The sequence below is a fragment of the Salvelinus namaycush genome, unplaced genomic scaffold (assembly GCF_016432855.1).
Source record: "Salvelinus namaycush isolate Seneca unplaced genomic scaffold, SaNama_1.0 Scaffold1558, whole genome shotgun sequence".
NCBI lineage: Eukaryota > Metazoa > Chordata > Actinopteri > Salmoniformes > Salmonidae > Salvelinus > Salvelinus namaycush.
Genome location: NW_024058295.1, coordinates 1 through 21155, shown reverse-complemented (window position 1 = coordinate 21155; position 21155 = coordinate 1). Strand labels below are relative to the sequence as shown.

The window sequence follows — 21155 nt, the reverse complement described above, 5'->3', positions numbered from 1 at the left end:
ATTGAGTCCACTGGTTCCAGTCATTCACTCAGCCTATTGAGTCCACTGGTCTCTCTCATTCACTCAGCCTATTGAGTCCACTGGTTCCAGTCATTCACTCAGCCTATTGAGTCCACTGGTCTCTCTCATTCACTCAGCCTATTGAGTCCACTGGTTCCAGTCATTCACTCAGCCTATTGAGTCCCCTGGTCCCACTCATTCACTCAGCCTATTGAGTCCCCTGGTCCCACTCATTCACTCAGCCTATTGAGTCCACTGGTTCCAGTCATTCACTCAGCCTATTGAGTCCACTGGTCTCTCTCATTCACTCAGCCTATTGAGTCCACTGGTTCCAGTCATTCACTCAGCCTATTGAGTCCCCTGGTCCCACTCATTCACTCAGCCTATTGAGTCCCCTGGTCCCACTCATTCACTCAGCCTATTGAGTCCACTGGTCTCTCTCATTCACTCAGCCTATTGAGTCCACTGGTTCCAGTCATTCACTCAGCCTATTGAGTCCCCTGGTCCCACTCATTCACTCAGCCTATTGAGTCCACTGGTCCCACTCATTCACTCAGCCTATTGAGTCCCCTGGTCCCACTCATTCACTCAGCCTATTGAGTCCACTGGTCCCACTCATTCACTCAGCCTATTGAGTCCACTGGTCCCACTCATTCACTCAGCCTATTGAGTCCCCTGGTCCCACTCATTCACTCAGCCTATTGAGTCCCCTGGTCCCACTCATTCACTCAGCCTATTGAGTCCCCTGGTCCCACTCATTCACTCAGCCTATTGAGTCCACTGGTCCCACTCATTCACTCAGCCTATTGAGTCCACTGGTCCCACTCATTCACTCAGCCTATTGAGTCCCCTGGTCCCACTCATTCACTCAGCCTATTGAGTCCACTGGTCCCACTCATTCACTCAGCCTATTGAGTCCACTGGTCCCACTCATTCACTCAGCCTATTGAGTCCACTGGTCCCACTCATTCACTCAGCCTATTGAGTCCCCTGGTCCCACTCATTCACTCAGCCTATTGAGTCCACTGGTCCCACTCATTCACTCAGCCTATTGAGTCCCCTGGTCCCACTCATTCACTCAGCCTATTGAGTCCACTGGTCCCACTCATTCACTCAGCCTATTGAGTCCCCTGGTCCCACTCATTCACTCAGCCTATTGAGTCCACTGGTCCCACTCATTCACTCAGCCTATTGAGTCCCCTGGTCCCACTCATTCACTCAGCCTATTGAGTCCACTGGTCCCACTCATTCACTCAGCCTATTGAGTCCACTGGTCCCACTCATTCACTCAGCCTATTGAGTCCACTGGTCCCACTCATTCACTCAGCCTATTGAGTCCCCTGGTCCCACTCATTCACTCAGCCTATTGAGTCCACTGGTCCCACTCATTCACTCAGCCTATTGAGTCCCCTGGTCCCACTCATTCACTCAGCCTATTGAGTCCACTGGTCCCACTCATTCACTCAGCCTATTGAGTCCACTGGTCCCACTCATTCACTCAGCCTATTGAGTCCACTGGTCCCACTCATTCACTCAGCCTATTGAGTCCCCTGGTCCCACTCATTCACTCAGCCTATTGAGTCCCCTGGTCTCTCTCATTCACTCAGCCTATTGAGTCCACTGGTCCCACTCATTCACTCAGCCTATTGAGTCCCCTGGTCTCTCTCATTCACTCAGCCTATTGAGTCCCCTGGTCCCACTCATTCACTCAGCCTATTGAGTCCCCTGGTCTCTCTCATTCACTCAGCCTATTGAGTCCCCTGGTCCCACTCATTCACTCAGCCTATTGAGTCCCCTGGTCTCTCTCATTCACTCAGCCTATTGAGTCCCCTGGTCCCACTCATTCACTCAGCCTATTGAGTCCACTGGTCCCACTCATTCACTCAGCCTATTGAGTCCCCTGGTCCCACTCATTCACTCAGCCTATTGAGTCCCCTGTTCTCTCTCATTCACTCAGCCTATTGAGTCCACTGGTCCCACTCATTCACTCAGCCTATTGAGTCCCCTGGTCTCTCTCATTCACTCAGCCTATTGAGTCCCCTGGTCCCACTCATTCACTCAGCCTATTGAGTCCCCTGGTCCCACTCATTCACTCAGCCTATTGAGTCCACTGGTCCCACTCATTCACTCAGCCTATTGAGTCCACTGGTCTCTCTCATTCACTCAGCCTATTGAGTCCACTGGTCTCTCTCATTCACTCAGCCTATTGAGTCCACTGGTCCCACTCATTCACTCAGCCTATTGAGTCCCCTGGTCCCACTCATTCACTCAGCCTATTGAGTCCCCTGGTCCCACTCATTCACTCAGCCTATTGAGTCCACTGGTCCCACTCATTCACTCAGCCTATTGAGTCCACTGGTCCCACTCATTCACTCAGCCTATTGAGTCCCCTGGTCCCACTCATTCACTCAGCCTATTGAGTCCCCTGGTCCCACTCATTCACTCAGCCTATTGAGTCCACTGGTCCCACTCATTCACTCAGCCTATTGAGTCCCCTGGTCCCACTCATTCACTCAGCCTATTGAGTCCCCTGGTCCCACTCATTCACTCAGCCTATTGAGTCCCCTGGTCCCACTCATTCACTCAGCCTATTGAGTCCCCTGGTCCCACTCATTCACTCAGCCTATTGAGTCCACTGGTCCCACTCATTCACTCAGCCTATTGAGTCCACTGGTCCCACTCATTCACTCAGCCTATTGAGTCCACTGGTCCCACTCATTCACTCAGCCTATTGAGTCCACTGGTCTCTCTCATTCACTCAGCCTATTGAGTCCCCTGGTCCCACTCATTCACTCAGCCTATTGAGTCCACTGGTCCCACTCATTCACTCAGCCTATTGAGTCCCCTGGTCCCACTCATTCACTCAGCCTATTGAGTCCCCTGGTCCCACTCATTCACTCAGCCTATTGAGTCCCCTGGTCCCACTCATTCACTCAGCCTATTGAGTCCCCTGGTCTCTCTCATTCACTCAGCCTATTGAGTCCCCTGGTCCCACTCATTCACTCAGCCTATTGAGTCCCCTGGTCCCACTCATTCACTCAGCCTATTGAGTCCACTGGTCCCACTCATTCACTCAGCCTATTGAGTCCACTGGTCCCACTCATTCACTCAGCCTATTGAGTCCCCTGGTCCCACTCATTCACTCAGCCTATTGAGTCCCCTGGTCCCACTCATTCACTCAGCCTATTGAGTCCACTGGTCCCACTCATTCACTCAGCCTATTGAGTCCCCTGGTCCCACTCATTCACTCAGCCTATTGAGTCCCCTGGTCCCACTCATTCACTCAGCCTATTGAGTCCCCTGGTCCCACTCATTCACTCAGCCTATTGAGTCCCCTGGTCCCACTCATTCACTCAGCCTATTGAGTCCACTGGTCCCACTCATTCACTCAGCCTATTGAGTCCACTGGTCCCACTCATTCACTCAGCCTATTGAGTCCACTGGTCCCACTCATTCACTCAGCCTATTGAGTCCACTGGTCTCTCTCATTCACTCAGCCTATTGAGTCCCCTGGTCCCACTCATTCACTCAGCCTATTGAGTCCACTGGTCCCACTCATTCACTCAGCCTATTGAGTCCCCTGGTCCCACTCATTCACTCAGCCTATTGAGTCCCCTGGTCCCACTCATTCACTCAGCCTATTGAGTCCCCTGGTCCCACTCATTCACTCAGCCTATTGAGTCCCCTGGTCCCACTCATTCACTCAGCCTATTGAGTCCCCTGGTCCCACTCATTCACTCAGCCTATTGAGTCCACTGGTCCCACTCATTCACTCAGCCTATTGAGTCCACTGGTCCCACTCATTCACTCAGCCTATTGAGTCCACTGGTCCCACTCATTCACTCAGCCTATTGAGTCCCCTGGTCCCACTCATTCACTCAGCCTATTGAGTCCACTGGTCCCACTCATTCACTCAGCCTATTGAGTCCACTGGTCTCTCTCATTCACTCAGCCTATTGAGTCCACTGGTCCCACTCATTCACTCAGCCTATTGAGTCCACTGGTCTCTCTCGTTCACTCAGCCTATTGAGTCCACTGGTCCCACTCATTCACTCAGCCTATTGAGTCCACTGGTCTCTCTCATTCACTCAGCCTATTGAGTCCACTGGTCCCACTCATTCACTCAGCCTATTGAGTCCACTGGTCTCTCTCATTCACTCAGCCTATTGAGTCCACTGGTCTCTCTCATTCACTCAGCCTATTGAGTCCACTGGTCTCTCTCATTCACTCAGCCTATTGAGTCCACTGGTCCCACTCATTCACTCAGCCTATTGAGTCCCCTGGTCCCACTCATTCACTCAGCCTATTGAGTCCACTGGTCCCACTCATTCACTCAGCCTATTGAGTCCACTGGTCTCTCTCATTCACTCAGCCTATTGAGTCCACTGGTCCCACTCATTCACTCAGCCTATTGAGTCCACTGGTCTCTCTCGTTCACTCAGCCTATTGAGTCCACTGGTCCCACTCATTCACTCAGCCTATTGAGTCCACTGGTCTCTCTCATTCACTCAGCCTATTGAGTCCACTGGTCCCACTCATTCACTCAGCCTATTGAGTCCACTGGTCTCTCTCATTCACTCAGCCTATTGAGTCCACTGGTCTCTCTCATTCACTCAGCCTATTGAGTCCACTGGTCTCTCTCATTCACTCAGCCTATTGAGTCCACTGGTCTCTCTCATTCACTCAGCCTATTGAGTCCACTGGTCCCACTCATTCACTCAGCCTATTGAGTCCACTGGTCCCACTCATTCACTCAGCCTATTGAGTCCACTGGTCCCACTCATTCACTCAGCCTATTGAGTCCACTGGTCCCACTCATTCACTCAGCCTATTGAGTCCACTGGTCCCACTCATTCACTCAGCCTATTGAGTCCCCTGGTCCCACTCATTCACTCAGCCTATTGAGTCCACTGGTCCCACTCATTCACTCAGCCTATTGAGTCCACTGGTCTCTCTCATTCACTCAGCCTATTGAGTCCACTGGTCCCACTCATTCACTCAGCCTATTGAGTCCACTGGTCTCTCTCATTCACTCAGCCTATTGAGTCCACTGGTCCCACTCATTCACTCAGCCTATTGAGTCCACTGGTCTCTCTCATTCACTCAGCCTATTGAGTCCACTGGTCCCACTCATTCACTCAGCCTATTGAGTCCACTGGTCTCTCTCATTCACTCAGCCTATTGAGTCCACTGGTCTCTCTCATTCACTCAGCCTATTGAGTCCACTGGTCTCTCTCATTCACTCAGCCTATTGAGTCCACTGGTCTCTCTCATTCACTCAGCCTATTGAGTCCACTGGTCCCACTCATTCACTCAGCCTATTGAGTCCACTGGTCCCACTCATTCACTCAGCCTATTGAGTCCACTGGTCCCACTCATTCACTCAGCCTATTGAGTCCCCTGGTCTCTCTCATTCACTCAGCCTATTGAGTCCACTGGTCCCACTCATTCACTCAGCCTATTGAGTCCACTGGTCTCTCTCATTCACTCAGCCTATTGAGTCCACTGGTCCCACTCATTCACTCAGCCTATTGAGTCCACTGGTCTCTCTCATTCACTCAGCCTATTGAGTCCACTGGTCTCTCTCATTCACTCAGCCTATTGAGTCCACTGGTCTCTCTCATTCACTCAGCCTATTGAGTCCACTGGTCTCTCTCATTCACTCAGCCTATTGAGTCCACTGGTCCCACTCATTCACTCAGCCTATTGAGTCCACTGGTCCCACTCATTCACTCAGCCTATTGAGTCCACTGGTCCCACTCATTCACTCAGCCTATTGAGTCCACTGGTCCCACTCATTCACTCAGCCTATTGAGTCCACTGGTCCCACTCATTCACTCAGCCTATTGAGTCCCCTGGTCTCTCTCATTCACTCAGCCTATTGAGTCCACTGGTCTCTCTCATTCACTCAGCCTATTGAGTCCACTGGTCTCTCTCATTCACTCAGCCTATTGAGTCCACTGGTCCCACTCATTCACTCAGCCTATTGAGTCCACTGGTCTCTCTCATTCACTCAGCCTATTGAGTCCCCTGGTCTCTCTCACACAGAACTACCCTATGCCTTGACCTCTTTCTCCCCTCTCTCTCCAGACTAGAGAGGTCTGGCCTCCCGAAAACCTGTCCGTCCGACCCCATCCTCTCCTCCCTTCTCCAGACCATCTCTGGAGACCTTCTCCCATTCCTCACTTCCCTCATCAACTCATCCCTGACCACTGTCTGCGTCCCCTCGGACTTGAAAATGACCCGAGTTGCTCCCCTCCTCAAGAAATCAACACTCGACTCATCTGAGGTCAAAAACTACAGACCTGTATCCCTTCTTTTATTTCCAAAACACTTGAGTGTGTAGAAGATCTGTTGTCTCTGATCAACAGTCTCATTATCTCTCTCAGAACCATCTTCTTGACCCTAACCAGTCAGTCTTCAAGACGGGTCACTCAACCGAGACTGCTCTTTTCTGTGTCACGGAGGCTCTCCTCACTGCCAAAGCTGAATCTCTCTCCTCTGTTCTCATCCTATTAGATCTATCTGCTGCTTTAAACACCGTGAACCATCAGATCCTCCTCTTCACCCTCTCAAGGCTGGGTGTCTCAGGCTCTATCAGATCCTCCACTCCACCCTCTCAGGGCTGGGCGTCTCAGGCTCTATCAGATCCTCCTCTCCACCCTCTCAGGGCTGGGCGTCTCAGGCTCTATCAGATCCTCCTGTCCACCTTCTCAGGGCTGGGCGTCTCAGGCTCTATCAGATCCTCCTCTCCACCCCCTCAGGGCTGGGCGTCTCAGGCTCTATCAGATCCTCCTCTCCTCTCCACCCTCTCAGGGCTGGGCGTCTCAGGCTCTATCAGATCCTCCTCTCCACCCTCTCAGGGCTGGGCGTCTCAGGCTCTATCAGATCCTCCTCTCCACCCTCTCAGGGCTGGGCGTCTCAGGCTCTATCAGATCCTCCTCTCCACCCTCTCAGGGCTGGGCGTCTCAGGCTCTATCAGATCCTCCTCTCCACCCTCTCAGGGCCGGGCGTCTCAGGCTCTATCAGATCCTCCTCTCCACCCTCTCAGGGCTGGGCATCACAGGCTCTGCACACTTTTGGATTACATCCTACCTGGCGGGCCGCTCCTACCAGGTGACGTGGAGAGGATCTGTGTCTGCATCACGTACTCTCACTACTGGTGTCCCCCAGGGCTCGGTTCTAGGTCCTCTTCTCTCTATACACCAAGTCATTGGGCTCCATCATATCCTCACATGGTCTCTCCTATCATTGCTATGCTGATGACACTCACCTACTTTTCTCCTTTCCTCCTTCTGTCATCCAAGTGCCTGGCAGATATCTCAGCTTGGATGTCGGCCCACCACCTCAAGCTCAACCACAACAAGACGGAGGTGCTCTTCTTCCCGGGGAAGGCCTGTCCGCTCAAAGACCTCTCCGTCACGATTGAGAACTTCAGTGTCACCCTCCACAGAGTGCAAAGAACCTTGACGCGACCCCGGAGAATACCCTGTCGTTCTCTGCAAACATCAAAGCAGTGACTTGCTCCTGCAGGTTCATGGTCTACAACATCCGTAGAGTACAACCCGACGTCAGACAGGAAGCAGCGCAGGTCCTAATCCAGGCACTTGTCATCTCACGTCTGGACTACTGCAACTCTCTGTTGGCTGGGCTCCCCGCTTGTGCCATCAAACCCCTGCAAGTTATCCAGAACGCTGCAGCCCGCCTGGTGTTCAACCTTCCCAAGTTCTCCAATGTCACCCCGCTCCTCCGCACAATCCTCTGGCTTCCAGTCGAAGCTCACATCCACTACAAGACCATGGTGCTTGCCTACGGAGCAGCAAGAGGAACTACCCCTTCCTACCTTCAGGCTATGCTCAAACCCTAAACCCCAACCCGAGCACTCTGTTCCTGGTCTCTTGGTCCTCCCAACCCCTACGGGAGGACAGCTTCCACTCAGCCCAGTCCAAGCTCTTCTCCAAGCTCTTCTGTCCCGGCACCCCAGTGGTGGAACCAGCTTCCACTCAGCCCAGTCCAAGCTCTTCTGTTCCGGCACCCCAATGGTGGAACCAGCTTCCACTCAGCCCAGTCCAAGCTCTTCTGTCCCGGCACCCCAGTGGTGGAACCAGCTTCCACTCAGCCCAGTCCAAGCTCTTCTCCAAGCTCTTCTGTCCCGGCACCCCAGTGGTGGAACCAGCTTCCACTCAGCCCAGTCCAAGCTCTTCTGTCCCGGCACCCCAGTGGTGAAACCAGCTTCCACTCAGCCCAGTCCAAGCTCTTCTGTCCCGGCACCCCAGTGGTGGAACCAGCTTCCACTCAGCCCAGTCCAAGCTCTTCTGTCCTGGCACCCCAGTGGTGGAACCAGCTTCCACTCAGCCCAGTCCAAGCTCTTCTGTTCCGGCACCCCAGTGGTGGAACCAGCTTCCACTCAGCCCAGTCCAAGCTCTTATGTCCTGGCACCCCAGTGGTGGAACCAGCTTCCACTCAGCCCAGTCCAAGCTCTTCTCCAAGCTCTTCTGTCCTGGCACCCCAATGGTGGAACCAGCTTCCACTCAGCCCAGTCCAAGCTCTTCTGTCCCGGCACCCCAGTGGTGGAACCAGCTTCCACTCAGCCCAGTCCAAGCTCTTCTCCAAGCTCTTCTGTCCCGGCACCCCAATGGTGGAACCAGCTTCCACTCAGCCCAGTCCAAGCTCTTCTCCAAGCTCTTCTGTCCCGGCACCCCAGTGGTGGAACCAGCTTCCACTCAGCCCAGTCCAAGCTCTTCTGTCCCGGCACCCCAGTGGTGGAACCAGCTTCCACTCAGCCCAGTCCAAGCTCTTCTCCGAGCTCTTCTGTCCCGGCACCCCAATGGTGGAACCAGCTTCCACTCAGCCCAGTCCAAGCTCTTCTCCAAGCTCTTCTGTCCCGGCACCCCAGTGGTGGAACCAGCTTCCACTCAGCCCAGTCCAAGCTCTTCTGTCCCGGCACCCCAATGGTGGAACCAGCTTCCACTCAGCCCAGTCCAAGCTCTTCTGTCCCGGCACCCCAGTGGTGGAACCAGCTTCCACTCAGCCCAGTCCAAGCTCTTCTCCAAGCTCTTCTGTCCCGGCACCCCAATGGTGGAACCAGCTTCCACTCAGCCCAGTACAAGCTCTTCTCCAAGCTCTTCTGTCCCGGCACCCCAGTGGTGGAACCAGCTTCCACTCAGTCCAGTCCAAGCTCTTCTGTCCCGGCACCCCAGTGGTGGAACCAGCTTCCACTCAGCCCAGTCCAAGCTCTTCTCCAAGCTCTTCTGTCCCGGCACCCCAATGGTGGAACCAGCTTCCACTCAGCCCAGTCCAAGCTCTTCTCCAAGCTCTTCTGTCCCGGCACCCCAGTGGTGGAACCAGCTTCCACTCAGCCCAGTCCAAGCTCTTCTGTCCCGGCACCCCAGTGGTGGAACCAGCTTCCACTCAGCCCAGTCCAAGCTCTTCTCCAAGCTCTTCTGTCCCGGCACCCCAGTGGTGGAACTAGCTTCCCCCTGAAGCTAGAACAGCAAAGTGTCTGCCCATATTCCAAAAGCAGCTGAACCCCCTACCTCTTCAAAGAGTATCTTAAAGTGGAACTGACAGCGTTTTGAACTACTTGGCAAATATGAAACAAACAAACAATCAGAATATCAGTCAAAAAAATATCAAATTCCCAGTTTACGCTACAAAAACCAACTGTAAAAATAGGTTCTATGTGATTCAACATTCCGTGATGTACACTAAGTGCGTTGTTGTCAGAACAGATGGATGTAGTTCAATGCATGATTCATATAATTCACCAATACATTTCTTGGTAGTCCAACAAATATTACTATCAGGTTGTAAATCCCAGTTGGCCTGGTATAAAACGGATGAATGTAACTAAGGCTGGGAATGTCAATACAATTAAACTAGCAAGGGCAATGATCACAAGTCAGTCATTATGTTCCTAATATGCTAGCGTAACTATTTATGTAGCAAGCTAAAAACACAGAGCCTAACGTTAGCTACATAGCTAGCTAGCTAGCTGCTAGGAGGACGTCATGTCATTGGAGGAGTGACTGACTTTTTCCTTCCTCAAATCGTTCTTCGGTGACAACACAGCTAGAGACGCACGTGTCATTTAGTTAGCTAGCAAGAAATGTGAATCGCTTCGCTAGCTAGCTGAACGACTGTTATCCAGTTAGCATATTCACTCTGGCTAGCTATCTTCTCCAATTTCAGAGCACTCTGGTCTGAGTGTGCCAGAGCGCAGAATAACTGATGAATTTACGAATGCGCAACACACCCGCTGAATATGACCGGTGTCGGTAAAAATAGGCAACACAAAAGTAATAGTTCGTCAAGAATGCTGTAGATAACATGCGAACAGCCTAACCAGCTCTGATAGGACGAATAAAATAGTCAGTGAGGTGTTCTCTCATTTGTGCCTGGAAGGAGCTAGCTAGCAAGCTAGCCAACTTTAGCCAGTTAGGGACAATGGCATGCATTGGCAGGAAAGTTACAGAAGGACGGGCAGGCTATTCCCCAACGTTTATCAGTGCAATTTTGAAGTCTAACTAGCTGAAAAAGTGTGAGAGAGTTTATCTAATGTTCCTTCGTTAGGATTTTTAGCTAATCTTGTTCTGGCTAGCATTAGCTGTTGATTTTGTGTTTTGTTGATGTGCATGTAGGGAAAGATAGCCTACCTTTTGTATGACTGTTTGCTCAATAGGACTGTAAAGTTTCCAAACGTGAGAGGTCTCACTTGATATTTAGCTACGTATTTCTAGAAATCCGTACAAGACTATTTTATGGTTTTTGCCGAATGCTGTTCTAATGATCTAAAGTCATGCTGTCCCTACTGCCTGTAAAACACACAGTCCAGTTCAAAGTGAATGACGGCAGGCCCAACTGCCTGTAAACACACAGTCCAGTTCAAAGTGAATGATGTCAGGCCCTACTGCCTGTAAACACACAGTCCAGTTCAAAGTGAATGATGACAGGCCCTACTGTCTGTAAACACACAGTCCAGTTCATAGTGAATGATGACAGGCCCTACTGCCTGTAAACACACAGTCCAGTTCAAAGTGAATGACGGCAGGCCCTACTGCCTGTAAACACACAGTCCAGTTCAAAGTGAATGATGTCAGGCCCTACTGCCTGTAAACACACAGTCCAGTTCAAAGTGAATGATGTCAGGCCCTACTTCCTGTAAACACAGTCCAGTTCATAGTGAATGATGTCAGGCCCGTGTGGAAAATGGCTTGTTTGCATAATGGCCTACTGCAGCTCTGATTGGCTGTGACGCATCGGTCTGCGTAAACTCCGGTCCTGGACGAGACAGATGTTTTTATTAGGTTTTTTAACTGCATGTCTATTAATTGTCCAAACACACAGCCGCTTTCCCACTCTATATTGCTAAAGATATTATATCTATATTCCTTAATATACGTAATTCCCAAACATTCTATGAATTTATGAAAACGTGAAAATGACCATATCTAAGCGCTCGCTTGTCAGAAAATGTACAAAAAACCCCACATAAAAACATGTAATTTTCTTTCTGAGGGTGTAAATGAACAGATTTGAATAAGATTTCACATTGCTAAAAAACTGTCAGTTCCTCTTTAAATAATTTCCTTCCTGAACCAATGGAATTGCACTTGGCCCCACTGCCCCCACCCCCTTCTAGTTCTGACTCTGCTGATAGCTCCTTTACTGAAGGAACGTGTACTTCCTACGACTGAGATATTTGGTTGTCCCACCTAGCTATCTGTAGATGAATGTACTTCCTATGACTGAGATATGTGGTTGTCCCACCTAGCTATCTGTAGATGAATGTACTTCCTATGACTGAGATATGTGGTTGTCCCACCTAGCTATCTGTAGATGAATGTACTTCCTCTGACTGAGATATGTGGTTGTCCCACCTAGCTATCTGTAGATGAATGTACTTCCTATGACTGAGATATGTGGTTGTCTCACCTAGCTATCTGTAGATGAATGTACTTCCTATGACTGAGATATGTGGTTGTCCCACCTAGCTATCTTAAGATGAATTCTCTAATTGTAAATCGCTCTGGATAAGAGCATCTGCTAATTGATAAAACAATTGTAAAATGTAGACTCCTGAGGTTAACAGGAATCTCTACTGTAGCTGTGAACCGACCCCCTTGCGTTTGTCTATTCCTCTGACTGTATGAGTGAGTTATTACAGACAGACGGGCAGGGCGCCAACCAGTACCTCTCTGCTTCCTAACCAGGAGAAGAAGAAAAATGAGCTTTTTTTCCTTTTTCATTAAGCCGTTAAAGTGAATGAGATGTCAAGCGGCACGTAGTTTATTGGGGTTTAAACGAACCTTTTAGTAAATGAGTTCCCTGGGCCCTGCGACGGAGAGGTGCGTGAAGCGTTATGTTTGTGGTTGTTTGATGGTTGAGTGAAGGTTGTTTAGGGGTTGCCTGCTTGTTTGTATTGAGCTGAATTACTACATGTCTCTTTTAGCCTGTCCACAATACAACGGGTTCAAATGAATTATTACAAATCAATCAAATAGGAGGGAGGGAGGTGGTGTGAGATGAGGAATGGGGGGGGAGGGCATTGATTGGATAAGCCCCGTTCAATTAGACTGCTGTCTGCACTGAACAAGGCAGGAAGCGGAGGAGGGTTGGTTCATATTTATCCTGAGGGATTGTGGGTGAATGCTATCCTGATGATGGACGGTGAGGGATAGGAAGTAGCATGAATCATTCCCTGGGTACACAGAGAGGAGAGAACAGTGGAGAGGAGAACAGTGGAGAGGAGAACAGTGGAGAGGAGAACAGTGGAGAGAGAACAGTGGAGAGAGAACAGTGGAGAGAGAACAGTGGAGAGAGAACAGTGGAGAGAGAACAGTGGAGAGAGAACAGTGGAGAGAGAACAGTGGAGATATGACCCAGGCGTTTGGGGGCATTCACATTCACAACCAGTAATCATGTGTGTTCATCAGAAGGAGTGTCATTAATCACAGCTTGGGAGAGGAGAACAATGGCGGAGAGAACAGTGGAGAAATGGGCAGACCTAATGTCTTACTCAGGCATTCACAGCCATTTGATCAGGAGCGTGACCAGGCTTGTGTCACAGAGAAAACACTGAAGCACAGTTGAAATGCGTTTCAACGGGAAAGCAGAGTGCACAAAGCTGTGGCGGAGGAAGCAGAATGACCTCACACCCTGACGTTGGGTAATTCTACCAGAATCATGGGATCTATAATGTGGCCGATGTTTCCATTCATTTTGTTGGATGGTGTACTCCTCTAGTCAGCTGCGTATAGCGAGTGTGTGACGTGTGAGAGAACATAGGGCCTTCACCACATCCCCTGTCACATGGGCTGGTGCATCACATGTCCTGGAGGCAGAACACACTGCAATGACATCAAACAAGTTCTCCAATGAGGAAAGACGGAATAGAGAAAGTTCATCTCGACACTTTTCAGATGAAGGTCCGACGCTTTTCAGATGAAGGTCCCCACCTCCCTATTCGAATAGTCCTGATGTTCTTCCATCTGGCCGCTTTCTCCCCAGCCTGTTTGCTTCCTCCGGGCTCTGCTCTGTGGCAGAGGCCCACTAACCCTGGGTAGGGCTAGGAGGGAGGGACTAGAGAGAGGGAGGAGTATCAGAACAAGGGGGGGTCAGCCCAGAGGGAGGAGTTGGGAGGGAGGGAGGGAGTAGGGAAGGAGGGAGGGAGAGAGGGAGGTAGGAGTTGGACCCATGCTCTGTACGGTTAGAACAGAGGAGAGAGGGAGAGATGAGGGGAGGGAGGTAGTGGAGAAGGAGGGAGGGAGTAGGGAGGGAGGGGTGAGGGAGGGACTGGGTGGGTGAGTAGGGTGGGAGAGATGGAGGTAGGAGTTGGACCCATGCTCTGTACGGTTAGAACAGAGGAGAGAGGGAGAGATGGGGGGAGGGAGGTAGTGGAGAAGGAGGGAGGGAGTGGGTGAGTAGGGAAGGAGAGATGGAGGGAGGGTGGGGTGGGGAGGGGAGGGGAGGGAGGGAGTGGAGAGAAGAGAGACAGAGAGACTGGAGGGGAGGAGTGTGGACTCAGGGGCAGGAGTTGGAGCCATGCTTTGAGTCATACCAGTGTGCTCTGCCAGCGGTATTTAACCAGCACCACACCCCGAACAGGCTCCATAACGGGAACCATCTACTGCAACTCTAGGTTCTGTTCTGTTCTCTAAGGTAAGTCAGCTATCTCTAGGTTCTTACTCTAAGGTAAGTCAGCTATCTCTAGGTTCTTACTCTAAGGTAAGTCAGCTATCTCTAGGTTCTTACTCTAAGGTAAGTCAGCTATCTCTAGGTTCTTACTCTAAGGTAAGTCAGCTATCTCTAGGTTCTTACTCTAAGGTAAGCCAGTGCAGGTTCTATACTATCTCTGCTCACTGAGACACAATGTCTTTCACTGTCTTTCAAACGCCTGTAGCCATCTTGAACACACCAGCCGTGTGTGTGTGTGTGTGTGTGTGTGTGTGTGTGTGTGTGTGTGTGTGTGTGTGTGTGTGTGTGTGTGTGTGTCTCTGTGTGTGTGTGTCTCTGTGTGTGTGTCTCTGTGTGTGTGTCTCTGTGTGTCTGTCTGTCTGTCTGTCTGTCTGTCTGTCTGTCTGTCTGTCTGTCTGTCTGTCTGTCTGTCTGTCTGTCTGTCTGTCTGTCTGTCTGTCTGTCTGTCTGTCTGTCTGTCTGTCTGTCTGTCTGTCTGTCTGTCTGTCTGTCTGTCCTTTGCCCTGCCAAGTGTTCCATTCCAATGCTATCCAGTCTGATCCTCACTAAATAAATGAAGCAGCAGATTCTTCCTTTTACATATTTTTTCATAGTCAGCTGATCCTGAACAAGTAGTAGTGGGGGGGGGGGGGGGGTCAGATCAGTCCATTCTGCTGCTGTTTAAAATCATGTGTAGTAGTGGGGGGGGGGGGGGGGTCAGATCAGTCCATTCTGCTGCTGTTTAAAAGCATGTGTAGTAGTGGGGGGAGGGGGGGGGGGTCAGATCAGTCCATTCTGCTGCTGTTTAAAATCATGTGTAGTAGTGGGGGGGGGGTCAGATCAGTCCATTCTGCTGCTGTTTAAAATCATGTGTAGTAGTGGGGGGAGGGGGGGGGGTCAGATCACTCCATTCTGCTGCTGTTTAAAATCATGTGTAGTAGTGGGGGGAGGGGGGGGGGGTCAGATCAGTCCATTCTGCTGCTGTTTAAAATCATGTTTAGTAGTGGGGGGGGGGGGGGGTCAGATCAGTCCATTCTGCTGCTGTTTAAAATCATGTGTAGTAGTGGGGGGGGGGGGGGTCAGATCAGTCCATGCTGCTGCTGTTTAAAAGCATGTGTAGTAGTGGGGGGGGGGGGGGGGGGGGTCAGATCAGTCCATGCTGCTGCTGTTTAAAAGCATGTCTAGTAGTGGGGGGGGGGGGGGGGGGGTCAGATCAGTCCATTCTGCTGCTGTTTAAAAGCATGTGTAGTAGTGGGGGGGGGGGGGGGGGTCAGATCAGTCCATTCTGCTGCTGTTTAAAAGCATGTGTAGTAGTGGGGGGGGGGGGGGGGGGTCAGATCAGTCCATTCTGCTGCTGTTTAAAAGCATGTGTAGTAGTGGGGGGGGGGGGGGGGGGGGGTCAGATCAGTCCATTCTGCTGCTGTTTAAAAGCATGTGTAGTAGTGGGGGGGGGGGGGGGGGGGGGGTCAGATCAGTCCATTCTGCTGCTGTTTAAAAGCATGTGTAGTAGTGGGGGGGGGGGGTCAGATCAGTCCATTCTGCTGCTGTTTAAAAGCATGTTTAGTAGTGGGGGGGGGTCAGATCAGTCCATTCTGCTGCTGTTTAGAAGCATGTGTAGTAGTGGGGGGTGGGGGGGGGGGTCAGATCAGTCCATTCTGCTGCTGTTTAAAAGCATGTGTAGTAGTGGGGGGGGGGGGGGGGGTCAGATCAGTCCATTCTGCTGCTGTTTAAAAGCATGTGTAGTAGTGGGGGGGGGGGGTCAGATCAGTCCATTCTGCTGCTGTTTAAAAGCATGTTTAGTAGTGGGGGGGGGTCAGATCAGTCCATTCTGCTGCTGTTTAGAAGCATGTGTAGTAGTGGGGGGTGGGGGGGGGGGGTCAGATCAGTCCATTCTGCTGCTGTTTAAAAGCATGTGTAGTAGTGGGGGGGGGGGGTCAGATCAGTCCATTCTGCTGCTGTTTAAAAGCATGTTTAGTAGTGGGGGGGGGTCAGATCAGTCCATTCTGCTGCTGTTTAGAAGCATGTGTAGTAGTGGGGGGTGGGGGGGGGGGGTCAGATCAGTCCATTCTGCTGCTGTTTAAAAGCATGTGTAGTAGTGGGGGGGGGGGGGGGGGGGGTCAGATCAGTCCATTCTGCTGCTGTTGTTTCAACACGGTCGGTTGATTCTGGGGCTGTTACTTTTGATGACATTGTTATTTAGCCCCAATCAACACGTTAACGTTGTTAAAGTTGAACAGCGTTAATGAGTTGGCACGGCAACACAGTGGCCTTGACCCTGGAATTCTAACAGTTTGTGGTGGAATGTCTCTGCTGGGTGGTACCGACCTTGGTGTGTTACACACACACACACACACACACACACACACACACACACACACACACACAGCGTGTTTGTTTCAGCCCACTGTGTCATTAGTCCTGTAACACTACCATTACAGTAGATCTAATTGGGTATATGATATTTCATGACTCATGAGCTTGAAACCTGTTATTTTTAATTTTTTAAATCTTTATTTAACTAGGCAAGTCAGTTAAGAACAAATTCTTATTTTCAGGGGTACAGTAGAGTAATGACTTATATTACTGTCTGTGTGTATATAGAGCTGTGAAGTCAAGACAGATTCTGAGTTCATTAAAGGTACCAGTACATTAGGCTGTGGGTCTATATGTAACACAATAGGGTCTGTGGAATGGAACAGGATATGTGATTCATACTTACACGGAGGAGGGGCAGTTAGTTCCCACTCCAAGAACTCTGTCATACATGGTTGCTAGGTGATTAAATATTATTGACCTCTGCCATGTTGGAAAAAAATTACTGCTCCTCCCAACTGATTTTCTGTAAATGTAACAACAAAAAGTGGACTTTCATCTAAACCCTGATTTTGGGCGGTATCACATGTTGTGTGTTAAATGTTTACACGTTTGTCATTCATTTCTCAACAACTATTGTAACTTTGAGTTTATTATTATTAGGTCTGTCTGGTGCTAGTCTCTAAGGAAGTGACCTCATTCAGTATCTAACATCATAAATGAGACCGTTGGAGCCTTCAGCTGGGTTACCACGGTGACGGTGTGGCACATCCTAAAGCTCATTTTACAGCCCCATCGTATAGTTCACCTAATATAATTTATCTTTTTTTTTACAGGGATTTCACAATGGCGTTGGTTTCAGAGTTCTTGGGACAGCTCACGCTGAATTTCGGCGGGGTGAGTTCACTACAGCTGAAATACTATCGACGTTAGGTCACGGGGTCAACCTGTAATGAAATCTGTCAGTGATTGTAAACTGGTAATGTAAGTCTGTCCTCTTCAGGAGAGTGAGCCTAAATTCCCCACGGTGGTGGCAGTCGGGGATTTTGATCCAGCTAAAGATGCTGCCAGGATAGAAACGGCCGTCAAAACCAAGGGTGAGAGAATCACTACAAGGATATCATAGTCCCACCAGTTACAGTGTATCACTTTATAATGTTTTCTAGATTAGAAATACGTTGTGCATTGTGAACTTGATTGGTTTATTAATATATCTGTTACAATGTATTTGCACTAATATAAACGTCATAATTAAGTTTTTCTAGAGGGGTTACTATATAAACAGAACTCAGTATGAGCTGGTAACAGTAATGCTCTACCTCTCATTATGTTGTTGTGTGCACTTCGCGATTTAGCGCCATCTGCTGGCCGTTTTACGTAACTACACTTTGTGAACCACATCGTACCTTTCTTCTGTGGTGCTGGGCCCGTAAACAGACATCAGTGGATCAGTTGACCACATTTTAGCTCAGTAAAATTGTAATTCCATAGTATCTATTGCCATCCTCGTTGTCTCTGCCTGTGAAAGCATTGTCTTTTCACACCATTTTCCTCAATCATTGTTAAATCCCGGGCGATTTAGAGAAAAACCTAATCCTGATTCTTAACATTGGTTTTGTATTTATATTAATGGAAACATCTCCATGGAAACATGTACGAGAGCACAGTGCTGGTTAAGTCACTTCCCTGCCTGTGTTCCCAACATGACTTCACTAAACCCACAGAGTATACAGGGATTTCCTGTCAGACCACGCCTTCGCCTTCCAGCCCTGTCGGTCTGCCACAAACCAACCACTGCTAACTCACTGCAGTCCCCCCCCTGTACCCGCTGAAAGCCCCGACTAGCTGTTTTTCCACTATAGTTTATACTGTACAAAATGGAGGCCTTGTAGATCAGTGATCAAGAAGGAAATGTTACTATTACAAGGCGATTGCTGTTTTGGGATTTCATCTTTTTAATCAGTGTCAATCTCATCAAAACGTTTTAATGTATTAAACCTTTACTTCCTACTATAATATATCTGTCCGTACCTCCTCTATACACACAAAGCTAGTGTGGCCGATGTATGTTAAATGGAATATTTCCCATGTCCCCCAGTATAACCGATGTGAAATGGCTAGCTAGTTAGCGGTGGTGCGCGCTAATAGCGTTTCAATCGGTGATGTCACTCGCTCTGAGACCTTGAAGTAGTGGTTCCCCTCGCTCTGCAAGGGCCGCAGCTTTTGTGGAGCGATGGGTAACGATGCTTTGTGGATGACTGTTGTTGATGTGTGCAGAGGGTCCCTGGTTCGCGCCCGGGTCGGGGCGAGGGGACAGACGTAAAGTTATACTGTTACACCAGCTGGGTCTTTTATCTTATAGAAATCAAAATGAATGGTTAAATGTATGTTAATCACACGTCTGTAATATTTCCCATGTTCCCCAGGTGTGGATGAGCTGACCATCGTTGACATTCTGACCAGACGGAGCTACTCCCAGAGGAGAGAGATCGCCTTCGAGTACGAGAAGAGATCCAAGAAGGTGAGGAGGAGGGGGGGAAATAGAGATTGTTTTTGTTCAGCAAGATGCCTTTTCATAAAGCAACTGCTGCTAATGTGGACATGAAGATAATCCAACCTCATTTAGATGTATTTTACAGTGGGGCGGTCTATCATCTCTGTGTATTTTACAGTGGGGCGGAATATCATCTCTGTGTATTTTACAGTGGGACGGCCGATCATCGCTGTGTATTTTACAGTGGGACGGACTATCATCTCTGTGTATTTTACAGTGGGACGGTCTATCATCTCTGTGTATTTTACAGTGGGACGGACTATCATCTCTGTGTATTTTACAGTGGGACGGACTATCATCTCTGTGTATTTTAAAGTGGGACGGACTATCATCTCTGTGTATTTTACAGTGGGACGGACTATCATCTCTGTGTATTTTACAGTGGGACGGACTATCGTCTCTGTGTATTTTACAGTGGGACGGCCGATCATCTCTGTGTATTTTACAGTGGGACGGTTTATCATCTCCGTGTATTTTACAGTGGGACGGTCTATCATCTCTGTGTATGTCTCTCCTGTAGGATATGATCACAGCTCTGAAGGGGGCTCTGTCTGGGTCTCTGGAGGCTGTAATTCTGGGACTGATGAAGAGTACAGCTCAGTACGATGCCTCTGAGATCAAAGGATCCATCAAGGTAAAGAGGAGGCCACAATCTTTCCTATATGAAGCCTAAACGACACAGATCACAGTCACTACTGCCCTCTCCTGGTCTGATGAATGTGTGGCCTAGACACAGACTTGCAGAAGGAATACTGTACTATTCATATTGCTGTTAAAACCCACTGTTCTCTTCCCTCCAGGGTCTGGGGACCGATGAGGAGACTCTGATAGAGATGGTCTGTTCCCGCAGCGCTGACGAACTGGTGGAAATCAAACGTGTCTACAAGGAGTGTAAGTAGAAGCAAGTAGCAAGGAGAAGCAAGTAGCAAGGAGAAGCAAGTAGAAAGGAGAAGCAAGTAGAAAGGAAAAGCAAGTAGCAAGGAGAAGCAAGTAGCAAGGAGAAGCAAGTACCAAGGAGAAGCAAGTAGCAAGGAGAAGCAAATAGAATTAGCATGAAGATCAGATTGAAAAACGTAAAGGAATATGTGTTTTTTTATACTTTATATATCTACAGTGTTCAAGAAGGAGCTGGAGAAGGACGTGGCTGGAGACACATCGGGAGACTTCAGGAGTCTGCTGTTGGCCCTAGTACAGGTATGTACAGTTAGGATCATACTTCAGGAGTCTGCTGTTGGCCCTGGTACAGGTATGTACAGTTAGGATCATACTTCAGGAGTCTGCTGTTGGCCCTGGTACAGGTAGGTACAGGTAGGATCAGACTTCAGGAGTCTGCTGTTGGCCCTGGTACAGGTAGGTACAGGTAGGATCATACAACAACTTTACAATGTCTAGCTTCCTAACATTGACCTTCCAATAGCTTTTATTAAATAATTATTTGGATACAAAAGGAGTCTGTCTGAATATTGGTGTAAACTGTATTCTCCATTGTATTCTATGTCATTCAATAGGCCAAGAGAGATGAGCCCTCAAATATTGTTGACTACGAGAAGATTGACCAGGACGCCAGAGTAAGACAAATACATTAAAGCATTGATACGGACACTTAAACACCGTACCAGAACCAAACACGAACGTTTTGATACGGACACTTAAACACCGTACCAGAACCAAACACGAACGTTTTGATACGGACACTTAAACACCGTACCAGAACCAAACACAACGTTTTGATACGGACACTTAAACACCGTACCAGAACCAAACACGAACGTTTTGATACGGACACTTAAACACCGTACCAGAACCAAACACGAACGTTTTGATACGGACACTTAAACACCGTACCAGAACCAAACACGAACGTTTTGATACGGACACTTAAACACCGTACCAGAACCAAACACGAACGTTTTGATACAGACACTTAAACACCGTACAGAACCAAACACGAACGTTTGATAACACACAAACATAAAAGCAAACACGAATTGGACACAAACACCGTACCAGAACCAAACACGAACGTTTGATACAGACACTTAAAACACCGTACCAGAACAAACACGAACGTTTTGATACAGACACTTAAACACCGTACCAGAACCAAACACGA

The 21155-nt window shown here is 49.3% G+C and overlaps 1 protein-coding gene across 1 annotated transcript; it reads left to right on the top strand.

Moving 5' to 3' along the window:
- Positions 1-13992: 13992 nt before the first annotated feature.
- LOC120037056 (annexin A2-B-like) lies at positions 13993-20759 on the top strand. The gene is made up of 8 exons (XM_038983270.1): positions 13993-14160; positions 17325-17385; positions 17492-17585; positions 18915-19009; positions 19563-19676; positions 19843-19933; positions 20157-20236; positions 20551-20759. The coding sequence occupies exons 2-8, from the start codon at positions 17335-17337 to the stop codon at positions 20626-20628; spliced, it is 603 nt and encodes a 200-aa protein (XP_038839198.1). The 5' UTR covers positions 13993-14160; positions 17325-17334; the 3' UTR covers positions 20629-20759.
- The last annotated feature ends 396 nt before the right edge of the window (positions 20760-21155 follow it).